General features: G+C 44.6%; 1 protein-coding gene and 1 pseudogene across 3 annotated transcripts in view; one reads left to right on the top strand and one right to left on the bottom strand.

Moving 5' to 3' along the window:
• Positions 1–511: 511 nt before the first annotated feature.
• Positions 512–11,971, bottom strand: LOC135362593 (chromobox protein homolog 1-like; annotated as a pseudogene).
• GET1 (guided entry of tail-anchored proteins factor 1) overlaps positions 11,788–17,133 on the top strand; it is a 29,208-nt gene continuing 23,862 nt past the window's right edge. Inside the window, exon 1 of one of the 3 annotated variants that reach the window (XM_045902435.3) lies at positions 11,788–11,968. In XM_045902435.3, the coding sequence (XP_045758391.1) occupies positions 11,867–11,968 (102 nt within the window). In that variant the 5' untranslated portion in view covers positions 11,788–11,866. The remainder of the gene's footprint in view (positions 11,969–17,133) is intronic. The other 2 variants (XM_045902434.3, XM_054504084.2) reach the window with 2 other exon arrangements.

Below are 17,133 nucleotides of genomic sequence, written 5' to 3'. Positions count from 1 at the left end.
GCGCCCCGTAAGAGACTCTTAATCATAGGAACAAACTGAGGCTTTCTGGAGGGGCAGGAGGATGGGGTAACTGAGTGGTGGACTTTAATAAGGAGGGCACATGATGTAGTGAGCACTGAGTATTATATAGGACTGATGAATCACTTACCTCTACCTCTGAAACCAATAATACATTATATGTTATTTAATTGTATTTAAATTAAAAATAAAAACAGAACAAAACAAAACAAAAAAAGAATTGAACCTTCTAAAACTCAGAAAGATAGAGACTAACCCAAATGTTTTTCATGTTTACATGATCTGGAAAAATGTTCAACATTAAAACTAGTTTAAGTTGTCGGTTTAAATAAAATAGACATGTCTTTAGAGATATCTGCATTAAACATAAAACTCTTATTCTAATAAGGTTTACTAAAGGTCAGATAAGCTCGTGTCATCTCTGGTGCCATTTTCAGCAAAAAATAACTTAAAATAATGGTTGACTTTGTCTGTCTCATGATCTTTTCCTGGGTAATTGTTATGAGCAAATAGGGTAAGTAAATAAAAAGGTTTATAACTTTCAAAATCTTTGGTAACCTGAAACTTTGAAGTGTTGCTACGTTAAATGATAAATTGGGTTGAATTCATTGGATATCTAGGTCTTTGCCAAATAAGATAGAATACTAGAGTATTGATTACTGAATGTAGGTTTGTCTGCTTTTGCCTTCTTATTGCAGAGAAACTGGGAATATGTGGTTCTGTTTGGTAAACATGCTTTGTGTTTTACTGAAAGTTATACTATAAAAAAACCACATTAGCTAGAAATCATGAAATGTATTCAGAAATTTCTTGTGTAAAGTATTCTGGTGTAACAGTTCACAAGTGGTTACTACTTAATTTTTACTAGAAATTACTAGAAATTAAGGTTTCTTTTTTTAATTTTTATTTTTTTTTATAAATCTATAGTTTTATTAAGACAAAAACTGACAATGTGGTATGAAGTTTACATTTAAACAAAGTTTCCACAGAAACCTAACACATGCCTAAAAAGATTTTACAATGGAGTTCTAGAATGCAGGTCTAGACAATGTCAAGAACTGATGGATCTCATGACTCAAAACAGCATATTGGGTATTAGTTAATTCTTAGGCTTAAAAAAATGTTTTATTTTGTTTTGTGTTTTAAAGTGAACCACTGCCCCAGTATGAAAGTTTAATCTTCTCCTGAGACCAGGGCTTTTGAAATCCTTCCACTCTTGAAGTGATTCAATGAACTTGTGCTGTCAGTGACTGAACCCTGCCACCAGTGATTGATTTCAGAGTTCAAAGTTCCAATAACAGGCTCCAAGAGTTTTCCACCCTAAGAGCAGGGGCCTTTGTCTTTCTCTGCTCTCCCACTTTCTATACTACCCTCTTCCCCTCTCCAAATACCTCAGGCAGTGGCGTGGATGGACAAGCTGATGTTTAAAACTTCATAATTGGAAAAGAAAGGGCCTTCTTATCAATTTCAAGAATTAGCACCTCTAAGACAGAACAATCTGCTTATGTATACACTCCAATAAGACTTTTCCTCTTCAATCAGTTTCCATCCCCAAAATGGCAGTTTTGGTAACTTATTAACTGGCTTAGTCCTTTGTTGGGAACAGCGTTAAGCTCAGGTGGGGAACACCTTGGCTTAAAGTTTTGGGCATTCCCAGCTTTTTTTTTTTTTTTTTTAAGATTTTATTTTATTTATTTATTTGACAGAGAGAGAATGAGAGAGAGAGCACATGAGAGGGGGGAGGGTCAGAGGGAGAAGCAGACTCCCTGCCGAGCAGGGAGCCCGATGCGGGACTCGATCCCGGGACTCCAGGATCATGACCTGAGCCGAAGGCAGTCGCTTAACCAACTGAGCCACCCAGGCGCCCGCATTCCCAGCTTTTAAACAGCTTTTAAACAGTCTCTCACAGTCCTCATTTAGGTCGCCAATTACATTTTTTTGAAAAGATAAAATATTCGGGACACAGAACCGAATCACCACAAGTTTGTTCTTTCCATTGTTTCACCATTTCCCCAATCAGGCCCCGAATTTTAACAAAATGATCCTACCCATCTCTGTTCCTTCCCACCCCCAACCCTCCCACCCCCAAATGATACACCAGTAATAGCCAGTAATAGCCAAAAACTACACACATGCTAGGCTGTAAAAATGCAGAGTGAACACTATTGGGAAGAAGGCTGTGCGTTGTGGAGATGCGCTCTGAAGATCTGCAGTATCTGTTGCTCTCCCACACACCCATTCTGCAAGTTCTGTCCTTCATGGAAGGCCCTTTGCCTTTCTCAGCAAAGCACAGAATGGGCTGCCTTACAACACGTCTCCTCCTTCCCCTCCGCTGGGGTGGGTGTGCCAACTACACAGCCTGGAAAGGCTTTAAAACGCTTGGGCTGCTGCGGGGCACAGAAACGATACCGACTCTTCAAAGGACATCTTCTCAAGCCACCTCTATGGTGTCAAGACCAGTAGAACTCCTTCCCTCCCCGCTTGAATCCCACAGTCGGATGTGGCGGGGCAGGTACTCGGGAGACTGAATTCTTGTCATCTGTTTTGTCATCGTCCTCCGAGGGGCAAGAATGCCACGTCAGCCTTTCCTCATAGAAGGATATGACCGCCTGCGGGCACTTGACGTTGGCCTCCCCGGCAGGGACCAGGTCGGCCTCATCAGCATTTTCCCCTTTCATCAGGAACATGAGCTCTCCGCTGGGGTCTGTAGCTCCAGTGCGCCGCTCTGGCTCCGAACCCCGGGCAAAGCCTCGTGGCCTTTCTGGCTCTTCTTTCTTCTTCTTTGGTCTGCTCTCTTCTCCCTTATCTTCAGAATCAGGGTCAGCTTTGCGCTTGCCTCCCTCTGATTTCTGTCTCGTGTGCTGTTTTCTGTGACTGCAGAAACTCGGCAATGAGATCAGGGCAGCCCAGGTTCTCTTCTGGCCCCCACGTGTTACCCTCGTCCGGGGACCCCTTCCACCGGAGGAGGTCCCCCACTTTGCCCTTTACCACTGGTGGTCAAGAACTGTTTCCACCACATGTTCCTCTTCCTCCTCTTCTAGCACCTCCTCCTCTTTCTTCTTCTTTTGTTTCTTCCCCATAGTGCCCGCCAGCTTTCTCGTCTAAAGGGTGACGCTGCTCAGAGCAGCGCGCGACAGCCCGAGAGGAATCGGTGCCGCGCCAATGGCGCGCCCCCCGCCGGGGAGTGGCGCCCAGGAAAGCAACAAGGCACCCGCAGCCGCAGGCGACCCGCTCACTGGAGCGGCGGACCGCGGCCCGGCCAACGGCCCTCCCCTCAGCCAAACACTTTTTTTTTTTAAAGATTTTATTTATTTATTTGACAGAGACACAGCGAGAGAGGGAACACAAGCAGGGGGGGTGGGAGAGGGAGAAGCAGGTTTTCTGCTGAGCAGGGAGCCCGATGCGGGACTTGATCCAGGGACTCGATCCAGGGACTCGATCCAGGGACTCCAGGATCATGACCTGAGCCAAAGGCAGACGCTTAACCAACTGAGCCACCCAGGCGCCCCAGAAATTAAGGTTTCTAAGCATTAAGAATTCTGATAAATATTTGAGACTGCTAGAAAATGATAAACCAACTCTGTATGTAAGGAAAGTAAGATGTGTTTTTGATAAGAAAGGTATGAGGAATGGGAACATATTTTTCTTGAGGGGAAGGAAAGTAATTTTGTCCTAAAATGAGACTGGTTATTTAGAGAGAGAAGACTAAGGACAAAAATCTGAATGAAGAAAGGAGTTGTAGGTTTGTGATGGGAAATCTTTGGAAACGAATTTTATGCATGGTCAGGGCTAATTAAGATAGGAATGAATGAGTTTTAAATGTACATTAATATAAGATTGACATTTGGCCTTTTTCTCTGTTAAAAAGTCAAAGTTTTCTTGGATTGTTGGTCTGCTCTTGAGAAGAAATTATAAACAAAGTTTTTCTTATCTACCCCCCCCCCCCCCCCCGCCAAAAAAAAAAAAACCCAAACCAAACAAACCCATGCTTGCTATGCTTTGTCTCTATCAGGTCTTTGATTACTTAAGAAAGCTAAGACTTTTCAGTATTGAAAGGAGTTAAGTTTTGCTAATGACTGGGTAACCTCTTGTATTTGTCTTTAGAATTTAGGCATTGCCACGTTGGTTAAATAGATAATTAAATATTAAGTTTTATAACCATCTGTAATCCTATTTAGTCATGTGCTTTAAAACCATCTGAGGTTTTTTTTTTTTTTTAAGATTTTTTTTTTTTTTTAATTCATAAGAGACAGAGAGAGAGGCAGAGGGAGAAGCAGGCTCCCCGCTGAGCAGGGAGCCCGATGCGGGACTCGATCCCAGGAGTCTGGGATCATGACCTGAGCTGAAGGCAGACACTTAACCATCTGAGCCACCCAGGAGCCCCCATCTGAGGTTTTTAACAGAACTTCCCAAAGATTTGAATTCTAAATGAAATCCTTTTCACTAATTAGGCTTGCTTATTTGTTGTGTTAAGTCATATGGGAAACATTGTTAAACAAATGATGATAAACCTTCTTAGGTTATATTGTATGGGCAAATGCTATAACTATTTTTAAAGATTTATTTATTTTGAGAGAGAGAGAGCGCACGTGCGTGTGTGAGTGGGGGGAGGGGCAGAGGGAGAGAGAGAATCCCAAGCAGACTCCCCACTGAGCATAGAGCCCCACACAGGGCTCAGTCCCACAACCCTGAGATCATGACCTGAGCCAAAATCAAGAGTCGGATGCTCAACCAACTGAACCACCAGGGCACCCTGAAATGCTATAACTATTTCAGAAATTACATGAAATTCCTAAATTTTTTTTTTAAAGATTTTATTTATTTATTTGAGACAGAGAGCATGAGAGGGAGGAGGGTCAGAGGGAGAAGCAGACTCCCTGCCGAGCAGAGAGCCCGATGCGGGACCCGATCCCAGGACTCCAGGATCATGACCTGAGCCGAAGGTTCAAATTTTAATATGTCCTGGTGTAAGGTCATCACGACATTCTAATTATTGATGTGTTGTATGTCACCAAAACAACTGGATTTCTTTGTCAACTGCATTATAATGAACTCTCATCACATCTTTAACCATGTCCATTTTGAGTCTTTTTGCCATCTGTAGTTATTGTTCCGATGCTTTTGAAAATGTGTTTCATCTTTAATGAGATTCATGAAATGGACTTTTTGACCAACCGAGGATTCTGATGTCTTTTAGATCATAAAACTAAGCTGAGTGAGAATTTCCAGTAGTGGGAAAACTGCATTCAAACAGAACAAGAATTAATAAGATGGGACTGAATGAATTGAGGAAGATTATTATGATTTTTATGACTCTTGTTTAGAACATTACTGGTCTTTTTTTAATTTATTTATTTATTTATTTATTTATTTATTTATTTATTTATTTATTTATTTACTAAGTAGGCTCCATGCCCAGCATGGAGACCAACGTGGGGCTTGAAGTCATGACCCTGAGATCAAGAGAAACATTACTGGTCCTTTAAAGTCTACTCTTCCAGATTTAAGGAAACCTTTTCTCTTAAGATACCTATGAATCACAGAAATATGATAAAATACACCTTTGTGAACAAATTGAAACATTTATCTTTTCTCTCTACCTAAAACCCTCCAAAATTCAGAAACTCTCAGTGAGTATTCTTTCTTTCATGGCAGTTATAATCATCTGCATAAGTTCAATAAGAATCTGTTCTCCTTGTAACAGGACACCATTGGAAATATTGGTTATTTTACCAAGAGTTTGACTGGAATGTCATATTTGAGAGAGATATGCATAGACTCAGAAACGACCACACAACTTTAAGGAACTAAGGTTGACTTTCTTGAGCCAATAAAGTCCCTTGGAAATGTTGACCTGCTATCTTGCTTGCAGAGTTCCCAGCAGCCTCACCAGGTGAGTAAAGAATGTCACTTCCTGGCAGGCTACAGGAGCCTCAGGATATTTTGGGGACCTCAAGAAGAGGAATTCACCTAAATCTATAGGTATTGTAGGCAAATCTGACAGCAAGAATTTGGTTTGGCTTCTGGCCTTGAGAGGCTATTAAAAGTTCAATCTAAAATTCCTGATACAAAAGTTCCAAGAGCACCTGGGTGGCTCAGTCGGTTAAGCGTCTGCCTTCGGCTCAGGTCATGATCCCAGGGTCTGGAGATCGAGCCCCACATCGGGCTCCCTGCTCAGCAGGTAGTCTGCTTCTCCCTCTCCCTCTGCTCTTCCCCCCAGCTCGTGTTCTCTCTTTCTCTCACTCACTCTCTCAAATAAAAAATCTTAAAAAAAAAAAGTTCCAGCAAAGCAGATTTTAAAAACCTTATTTGGTCAATCACTATTCTTGCTCTGCTTATGTAAGTAATAAGGCCAAGTTTATTAAAACTGGATTTATTTTGGGGCGCCTGGGTGGCTCAGATGGTTAAGCGTCTGCCTTCGGCTCAGGTCATGATCCCAGGGTCCCGGGATCGAGTCCCGCATCAGGCTCCCTGCTCCTTGGGAGCCTGCTTCTCCCTCTGCCTCTCTCTCTCTCTCTCTCTCTCTGTCTGTCTGTCATGAATAAATAAATAAAATCTTTAAAAAAAAAACTGGATTTATTTTGCAAAGAAATTAGTAATAATTTGGCGATTTTTGGTAAAAATGAGGGTGATTATAGAAAGAACATGTTTCAATAGCACATCTTTGTAGCTATTAGATTTTAATACTATTCATTATAAACTGGACTTGATTCTGATTTCTTTTTTTTTTTTTAAGATTTTATTTATTTATTTGACAGAGAGAGACACAGCTAGAGAGGGAACACAAGCAGGAGGAGAGGGAGAGGGAGAAGCAGGCTCCCCACTGAGCAGGGAGCCCGACGTGGGCTCAATCCCAGGACCCTGGGATCATGAGCTGAACCAAAGGCAGACACTTAATGACTGAGCCACCCAGGCGCCCCTTGATTCTGATTTCTTTTAGTGTCCTCCAATGCCTGGCTACAACTCTTCAAACTAACACTTTGATTTTTCTCCCACCTTTCTGACTTAGAATCATTTGAGAATTAAAACTGTCCTTTTCCCCGAAGCTCTGCAAACCGGAAAAAATAAATGATGTAAAGAAGTCACCGCAATAGCTCACGAATAGACAAAATCTTTGTGTCTAATTGTTTAGTGGGGCACTGAAGGATCATCAGAGACATTTGAGCTACAAACTAGGATGAGGGGTAGGTGACACCAGTAAAGACTGCTCTCCCAAGATTTGGGACCAGGCTTGTATTTCTACTCTTTTTTTTTTTTTTAATTTTTTTTTTAAAGATTTTATTTATTTGAGAGAGAGAGAATGAGAGACAGAGAGCATGAGAGGGGGGCAGGGTCCGAGGGAGAAGCAGACTCCCCGCCGAGCAGGGAGCCCGATGCGGGACTCGATCCCAGGACTCCAGGATCATGACCTGAGCCGAAGGCAGTCGCTTAACTGACTGAGCCACCCAGGCGCCCCTCTTTTTTTTTTTTAAATTGTGGTATTAGAAGATAGTAAATCTACTTGTTTGCTTTCACCTCCCCCTTGATTATGTCCTGATAAAATATCATGGTTACTTGCAGATTTAACTAATATAACTTTGAATATTACCGGAGTACTTTATTATAATGAGAACTTAGATGAAATATTGATGAACTTTTGGACTTACTCTAATGTTCCCGTAGCTACACTGGTGCTTACAAATTACCTCTATTAGGAAAAGCCTTTCAAGAAGTGCTACGTAACTCAGATTTAACCTACAATATATATAATACTCAACAGATTGACCATTGTGTCTCTATAAACTTAGATGATAATGTATGAAGAAAGGTCCCCAGGTACAACGGGAGAAACTTAGCAACCGCTTGTCCAACATGCCGAATTATCCAGTGTACTCACAAACCATGTTTTCGTAGATGGAGCGACCTAAGACAAAACAAGAAAAAACAGTGGGCATCTATCAAAGATGCTACTTTAGAAGTGACTTGGTGGATTCAGCCATCTCCTAAATCTAACTTTGCCATTCATCCCAGAAGATTCTTTTTCTTTCTTTCTTTCTTTCTTTATTTTTTTAAAGATTTTATTTATTTATTTGAGAGAGAGACTGAGAGAGAGAGAGCATGAGAGGGGGGAGGGTCGGGAGGGTCAGAGGGAGAAGCAGACTCCCTGCCGAGCAGGGAGCCCGATGCGGGACTCGATCCCGGGACTCCAGGATCATGACCTGAGCTGAAGGCAGTCGCTTAACCAACTGAGCCACCCAGGCGCCCCATCCCAGAAGATTCTGAGGTAATTATGGGTCAATGGCTGCAGAAACCCAAAATGTACAGCTCTCCTAATCTGTGGAAAAATCATTAAAGACCCTTGTAACTTATATAAATGTTCAATTACTGCCTTGGTATCCAAACTTATGGCTAACTAGACTTATTTCAGTGTCATAGTGGGAATAGAAACTATTATAAATACCACCAAAGTTCTTGCCATTGGAGGAAGATGGGCCTTAATAGGCAGTGATTCTTACTGGATTCTTGTATCTTCTGATATCTGTGAATTCAGGAAAAATATATGGTTAGGCCCTAAACAACAATGGAGCCCTGAATTCACTCCAACTTGGCCTGTACAAACTAACGTATGGTATATGGGAAAAGAAGATGTTGTTGGGAAGGTTTTCAAAACACCTCTGCAGGGGTGCCTGGGTGGCTCAGTTGGTTAAGTGTCTGCCTTCGGCTCAGGTCATGATCTCAAGGTCCTGGGATTGAGACCCGTGTTGGGCTCCCTGCTCAGTGGGGAGTCTGATTCTCCCTCTCCCTCTGCCCCTTGCCCTCCCCCTGCTTGTGCTCACTCTCTTACTCTTTCTCTCTCTCTCACTCAAATAAATAAATAAATTCTTAAAAAAAAACCCCACCTCTGTAATACTCCTTGATTTATTTTGTAACAAGAGTATTTTTCATCTTAACTCTACTCCTATATGGTGTAATACTGGCCTTCTATCTCAAATAGAACTGCCTGATTCTAACAAAAATCATACTAATATTGATATTCATGACCAAATGTTTTGGGAGATAGAATCACAACCACCACAAGATGTAATATCTATGGAAACTAACTGGCCAGAGAAATTGTTACATATAATAACAGAAAATCTGGGCGCCTGGGTGGCTCAGTTGGTTAAGCGACTGCCTTCAGCTCAGGTCATGATCCTGGAGTCCCGGGATCGAGTCCCACATCGGGCTCCCTGCTCGGCGGGGAGTCTGCTTCTCCCTCTGACCCTCCCACCTCTCATGCTCTCTCTCTCTCTCCCAAATAAATAAATAAATAATCTAAAAAAAAACAAAAACAAAATTTAATTACCATTTTAAACCAATCAGTTCAAACATATCACAAGGCACAAATAACTACAGATAAAGGAAATAGATACTCAAGTTAATTCAATATTACAAAATATCTGTAATGATTTTTTTTTTTAAAGATTTTATTTATTTATTTGACAGAGAGAGACACAGAGAGAGGGAACACAAACAGGGGGAGTGGGAGAGGGAGAAGCAGGCTTCCCGCAGAGCAGGGAGCCCGATGCGGGGCTGGATCCCAGGACTCTGGGATCGTAACCTGAGCTGAAGGCAGACAGACGCCTAACGACTGAGCCATCCAGGCGCCCCTGTAATGGATTTTTTGGAGGGATTCTTTTTCTCATTCTGTACCTAGTCCCCATTATTTGCTTCAAATGTTATTAATTGGATTTTTATTGCTATTTTTGTATTTATGTTATAAATGTTACAAAAATGCAAAGGCAAAAATTCATTACAAAGCACACAATGTTGGCATGACGATTCGATCTGATTGAAAAAATATATATATACTGTAATATTCCCTGTTAAAGGCCATTCTGTTGACAACCCCCCCCCCCCCCACACACACACATAGACTCCTAGGTGACTTAAATCCAACCTAGCGTTGAGGGACATGATGGGCCCACGGCAGGTAAGCAATCACTCAGGCATCAAGGGGCAAAATAATGATCACCAATGCTTTCTGTCGAAAGATTACTGATCAAAAGGGGGAAATGATGAGAGAAAAACTCTCTAAAGCCCTGATACGCAAGGAACGCCATTTCAGATTTCTTTCTCAGTCAACACGACTCTTAAGAAACTTTGTTCAAACCAAAAACTTGATTTATGGTCTGCCACCCATGCATTGTACATCTGCTTTGTGAATACGTAGCCTGAAGGAGAACCATCTTGTCCTTAAGATACTGATCAATCCTGCTGTCCCCGGCATTCCTCTGTGATAAAACTCATGATTCCTGCCTATATGCTAATCTGTAAGCTTTTGAGCCTGTACAAGATGTAAAAAAAGTATAGGGGCGCCTGAGTGGCTCAGTCGTTAAGCGTCTGCCTTCGGCTCAGGTCATGATCCCAGGGTCCTGGGATCGAGCCCCGCATCGGGCTCCCTGCTCGGCGGGGAGCCTGCTTCTCCCTCTCCCACTCCCCCTGCTTGTGTTCCTGCTCTTGCTGTTTCTCTCTCTGTCAAAAAAAAAAAAAAAGTATATAACCCTGTAAAAACTTTTCTAGAACGCTTTCTTCCTTGTGAGGAGCATGTTTCCCAGGCAACTGTCCTAACTTGGGCTCCAGAAAACTCTTTCTTACTTTTAGAAATTCTAAAAGGTGTGCTCATTTTGCGAAGAGAGTAGAACCACAGCTCCTTGATTCCCTTGATTGGAATTTGTTCTCAAAATCCAACCTAGGGCGCCTGGGTGGCTCAGTCGTTAAGCGTTTGCCTTCGGCTCAGGTCCTGATTCCAGGTTCCTGGGATAGAGCCCCTCCTACGGGCTCCCTGCTCCGTGGGAAGCCTGCTTCTCCCTCTCCCACTCCCCCTGCTTGTGTTCCCTCTCTCGCTACCTCTCTATCAAATAAATAAAATCTTAAAAAAAAAAAATCCAACCTTGGCAGAAGGGGCAACTAAATATCTCTTATTTTATTTTTATTTATTATTTATTTTTAGAGAAAGAGTGGACCCACGCACACACATGGAAGGGTGGGGTGGGGGTGGGAAGGGGCGGGGATGGGGGTGGGGCGGGGCAGAAGGAGAGAGAGAGTCCTAAGCAGGCTCCACACTAAGTGGGGAGCCCAGATGTCACAACTCTGAGATCTTGACCTGAGCCCAAAATCAAGAGTCAGAGGCTTAACCACTGAGCTGCCCAGGCGCCCCCAGCTAAATATCTTTTGCTTTATCTACTATATGCAAACATGAATTGGGATTATTTTGCCATAAAACTTCATTTCACCTAAACTTAGGTTATTACAGGCTGATTGTAAACAGTGCCTTCTGATTAATACTTATTTTTCAGGTATGCAGCTTTGTAAATTGTTTAGATTTACTTCAGTGTTTTGAAAATATAAACAAGACATTTCACATATGATTACAAAACGTTTCTTTTTACAGTGACTTGCTACTATAATTACGGTAGTTTTCCATTTATGGGGAGGCTTATTTTAAAATAAATTTATCTAGGAATAAAAGTCAATTTAAAGAAAGCACTCACTATATAATTGTAACAAGTGGCTCGCGGCTACAACAAACCTCTAGCCGGTGGCAGCCCAACCACCGGAGCTTGGAAAACCGCGGCCGGGGCGGGGGGGTGGGGAGGGTGCGGAAAGGCTACGGAAGCCGAAAAGGCCAAGGAGTAACCTGGAAAGCGTCCATGACCAAGAGGAAAAGACGGCCCCGCCTCCCGGCCCAGTGTGGCACAGTGCGCAGGCGCGGCGGCGCGCCTCCGCGGCCGCTGGGCCTCACTGCGCAGGCGCCCGCGCGGCGTGGGCGCCGGCGTGGTCCCCATGGAGTTACCTTAGCGGAGCCGGCACCTCCGGGAGCATCGGCATGAGCGGCGCGGAGGCTGACCGCTGGGCGTGGCTGCTGGTGCTCAGCTTCGTGTTTGGGTGCAATGTCCTCAGGATCCTCCTCCCGTCCTTCTCCTCCTTCGTAAGTAGCTGCTTTGCCTCCCAGGGGCCGATACAGGGGCGAGCCTGGCGTAGATACGGGGGTCTCAGACTGGCCGCGTGAAGGCTGGGTTCCGCCAGCAGAGGCGTCTTGGTTGGGCCGTTCTGCTTTAAGTTTTGTTTTGTTTTGTTTTTTTAGTTGCTAGCGTCTAAGAGTTGCAAAGCTTTACCCCCAAATCCGGATTTCTGGGGTCTCAGGGAGAAAAAAGAATGACCCGGCAACACTTGGCCACGTTTTCACGTGGCAGCAGCTCCGAGACTGGAAGTTCTCAGTGCCCCTCTGCCGGCCGGCCACACTTATTTCCGTTAGCTCCTGGTCGGTGGAGGAATCAAGCAGCCCTCGCTGCTGGGGTCCAGAGCCCGGCGCAGCGCGGAGTACAGGGTTTCCCGGAGGCCCTGGCCTTCCCTGCGCGTAGTGCCGGAGTACCAGCCGTGCCAGGTCCCAGATGGAAGGGTCTCAGGGTGCAGCCGCCCCCATTTTTGCGGTCGGAGGCAGTGCAGACAGAATCTCGGCACCGTGTCATGCTTCCTGTATTCAAGAGAGCAAAGGGCACCGGGGAGCAGCTCTCTGCCGTGCGTTTTGCGTAAGCATGAGTACATTATCTCGTGTCCAGTTGTCACGGCTGCTGTAAGATGCGAATGTCATCTCATGCCCCTTTACCTCCCAGAGGAGGAGTCTGACTCAGAGGGTCAGGTAGTTGCATTGTGTCACCCAGTTAGTGACTACTAGGGTGGAGACTGATCCTTGGTTTGTGATTCTCCTAGTTTTGTCCCTCTGCCTGTTGGAGCATGGATACAGGTTTGGTGGCAGATTGGAGGTGTGTGTGGGAAACAGGGAGCTGTACCCTGGGGAAGGGCGCCCCCTTTATGCCCACAGCCGGAGTCTGACAGACTGAAAGACCTCCAAGACTGGGTGCACGCCATTGTAGCATTATTGGGGGAAACGCAGTTCTCCCTGCTCTTATCTCCTGATGTAAATTGGTGGTGTGTATGGGGGAGGGGGTGTTATTTAAGACTAGGCGGGATTTCTACTTTCTTTATTCTACCAGCATTCATTGAGTGCCTGTTTCATGTGCGATTCTATTCTAGGACTGTACTACCTGCATTGCCCAACTAAGGCATAGGAGATTCTCTCTTAACCCCTCATTCTCCCCTTGATACTGCTTAGTCTTTAAGATGATGTCCCAAATACTTAGCATTGCATAAAAGACCCTCGAAGAGCTGGCCTTTGCCTATCTTTTTTTTTTTTTGTCTTAAAAAAAAAATGTGGTAAAATAATACATAACATAAAATTTACCATTTTAACCATTTTTGGGTGTATGGTTCACTTGCATTAAATAATTCACATTGTTGTGCAACCATCACCACCATCCATCTCCAGAACTTCTCCATCTTGCTAAACTGAAACTGTCCATTAAACAGTAAGTCCCTATCCCTCTTTCACCTCAGTCCTGGCAACCACAGTTCTACTTTCTGTCTCTATGAATTTTACTACTCTGATTGTCTCATGTACGTGAAATCATGCGATATTTTTCCTTTTATGCCTGGCTTCTTTTCATTCAGCATAATGCCTTCAGGGTCTATCCCTGTTGTAGCATGTGTTAGGATTTCCTTCCTTTTTAAGGCTGAATAATATTTCATTGTCTGTGTATACCACATTTTGTTTATCCTTTCATCTTTTGATGGACATTTGGGTTGTTTTCACCTTTTGGCCTATGTGAATAATGCTTCTGGAACACTGGTGTGCAAATACCTGTTCGAGTCTCTGCTTTCAGTACTTTTGGGTAAACATCCGGAAGTGGGATTACTGGATAGTATGGTATTCTATTTTCAACTTTTTGAGACATTGCCCAACCGGTTTCCGTAGCAGCTGCACCATTTTGCATCCTCACCTGCAACATACAAGGTTCTAATTTTTCCACAATTTCCAGCACTTGCTATTTTGTTTTGTTTTGTTTTGTTTTTGTTTTTATAATAGTCATCCTCAGTGGATGTGAGTGGCATCTTATTGTGGTTTTGATTTGCATTTTCCTAATGAATAGTGATGTTGAATATCATTTTATGTGCTTATTGGCCATCTGTATATCTTCTTTGGACAAATGCCTGTTCAAGTCCTTTGCCCCCTTTTTAATGGCGCATCAGGAGCTTGTCCGTAAGGGAAGGGCATCCTCTGTGGACTCAGAGCGGGGAGTGAGTGGGTGTTTGTTTTGTTGTTGTTGTTGGGTGAGGAATTGTTTACTTACCAGATATATGATTTGTAAACATTTTCTCCCGTTCTGTGGTTTGCCTGCCCATCTTTCTTGAATATTACCTTGATTCTTCTTATGTACCCCATCCCATTTCACCTCTTGTTGGAGCTATATGAAATGAAATTGCTCAAAGAGGCTGTGTTAGTTTTGTATTCCTCTATGAGCTGCTCATAATTTCCTGTTAGCGGAGGGGGAAAGAGGAGTGTGTGTTTGGGGTATGCTAGTGGATATAAGTAAGACCTATCACCATCAGGCTCCTTAACCAAGCTTCCACCAAACTGGTGCTCAGCAGCTAGGACCCACTCACCAAGGGTTATTGCTGCAGCCTAGAAGTACGTGAGGCTTGTGTCCCTCGATGTTCCTCATTTAGGTGAAAAAGCACTGGGTTCACAATCTGTGCTGCTTCCCACAGGTTGTATAACCACTGTAACCTCAAACCAATTAGGTTTCTTGAACCTGTTTCCCCTTGGTTGTAACGCTATTTGTCAGGGTCGTCATATATACTTACCCTAGCAGACTACAGCCCCTACTGTTGGTGTGCAGAACAGGGAAGAGTAATGAAGAGATCTGTACCGCCCGGTCACTGGGTTTGTGGTGAGGGTCAATGTAAAGCCGTAAGGAACGCTCTGGTCCTGGTTAGGGTAAGATGCTGTTCTTTCATGACCATTAGAGGCTGCCTGTTGCAGGCCCTTTTGGAGGACCTAAGTGGGAAGGACTCCCGAGGAGAAACAAAGCTTGACTGGGAATGGGCCATGTCCTCCTACGTCAAAGATGGCTTTCCTGCCAGTGTTTCAGAACCATTTTCCACGCAGCTAGAAGGAAGGGGGGGGGGGCGCACCATCCCGTTAGGTAGGCTGGTTGAGGCCCTTGAATAAGTCTCTTAAGTATCACAAGTCCTCTGCCTAGCAAAGCCTTGCAGGGTCCTGGGAGGGGACCTCAGCTGAATACTTGGGTAGAGATGGGGGCCTGGATGAGGACACCCAGTCCCTGGTGTTGACTTGGTTGGAATTTTCCTGAGAGTTCTTAATTCTCTTCAAGCTGGTCACAGGGTATATGGATGAGAGGGCCTAGTTCATTTAATAGGTGACCCAGGACTTTCTTCAGCCAAAGGCAGAGGAAGAGGGAGACAGAGATACCCCTGCGAGCACCCCTGCGCGCGGGTGTAGGGAGGCGCACTGCGCAGGCGCCCCGCGCAGGCGCCCCAGGCCTAGCAGTGGCCGAGGGCAGAGCGAGCGTCCTGGCGAGCTGTGTGCACTGCGCATGCGCCCCGGGGACTCCGGTGGGAGGCGGGGTGTAGGGAGGCGCACTACGCAGGCGCCCCAGGATTGACGTGGCTGAGAGTGGGTGCTGCGCTGGTGTAACAGCCCCTCCCTTCCGGGGCACCCCACTTCGCAGACCCTGGGCATGGGCCCAGCGCAGGCTGCCCTCTGGGATCTGGCTTGTGGGGTGACTGCCATTTTCATATTTGATGACTTTGAAATTCCCTTCATTTTCTGCTCTGAAAAGTGGCCGCCTCCCTTTCCTTGTGGGGGCCCAGGCCTCTGAGGCCAGGGACAGACACTGCAGGACCTGCCTGCTGCTGTAGGGGCCTTCCTGAGACCCTCCCCCTTTCCGGGGAGCACACTGCCTCGTGAGTTCCTCTGTGGACCACCAGGCGTGAGGATGGCCCGCGAGTATTAGTTGTGGGGGTAATTGAGGGGGCAGGGGGGGTTGGGTGCACATGCGCAGTTGGGGCCTCGTGGATGGGGTCGTCCAGGTGCGCAGGACCAGTGCTGTGAGGAGGGCTCCCAACTGGGGCCCTCTTGTGGGTCTGCAGCTTCGCAGGAGTCTTGGTCCCTTCTCGGGATGAGCCGTGCGTCGCCAGTATTAGGGACACATCTAAGTGGGCAACCCCAGCATGTCATTCCCCTGGTGCCCCCTGTGTTTCAGGAGGGACGAACCTTTGGGCTTAAAGGCCATTATACATTAATTCAGATGGGTCTAGTCCAGATGCCAGCCACTGAGTGGTGGAGTGGAGTTTGACTCTTCCCTGGTGTGACTCCAAGTTCAAAACGTAACATTTTGTCTGTTGGGAAAGGGATGTGGAACTTGGACAGGATCTGAGGGTGAGTCTGGTAGGACACTATGAGCTCATGCAGGCTGGCAGCCAGCGTCTGGGGGACAAGGGTGACAAGGATGATTGGTTCTATCCTTGTTTTCGCCCCAGATTCTTCCACTGCCTGTCCTCTTAATAAGAATTTTGAAAAACTTGTTTTCTGCTTGAGAATTCTTTGTGTACCCATCTCCAGGTCTTTGAAAAGCTGTACCCCACGTAGCTTATCTGTTTCTGTCAAGTGGGAGGTTTAATGTCCTGGAAGGTGCTTTTGAATACATAAGGAGGTCAGAGGTTTATTTTTGTTTGAAAAATTAATATTCAGAACACTTAAATTCAAATCTCATTAGATTTTAAAATTTAATTCATAGTTCCAGTACATTTTAACTGTCACTAATAAGGAAGTCTTGGATTAATATAGGTACCTATTTGCAAATTTAAACACTTCCAAATATTTTTGTGTACTTGCAGACATAATTTATTCATTTTCCCTCCCAACTACAATTGTCTAATTTAACCATAAGATTCTAAACTTCTCCACAAGCTCATTTTCCCACCCTCACTCACCTTCTAGTCCTGAGTAAACATCTTTGGTCTTTTCAGTTTTTAATTTTTTTTGTGTGTTCTCTATACTGTTAAGTAATGTGCTTGTGCTTCTATTTCTTCTTTTGAAGATCTAGTGTTAAACATCAGGTTTATTGATGTGTAATTTGCATTCAGTGAAATTCACTGTTTCTAGGTAGGTGGGCAGTTTGATGAGTTTTGGGCTACTTATTCATAGGGTAACCACCATCACAATCAAGATAA

The sequence above is a fragment of the Mirounga angustirostris genome, unplaced genomic scaffold (genome assembly GCF_029215605.1).
Source record: "Mirounga angustirostris isolate CCGP_5_RB_7025 unplaced genomic scaffold, mMirAng1.0.hap1 SCAF_1, whole genome shotgun sequence".
NCBI classification, from domain to species: domain Eukaryota; kingdom Metazoa; phylum Chordata; class Mammalia; order Carnivora; family Phocidae; genus Mirounga; species Mirounga angustirostris.
Note: the sequence above shows the minus strand (reverse complement) of the source record. Positions and strands in the feature narration are given on the sequence as shown.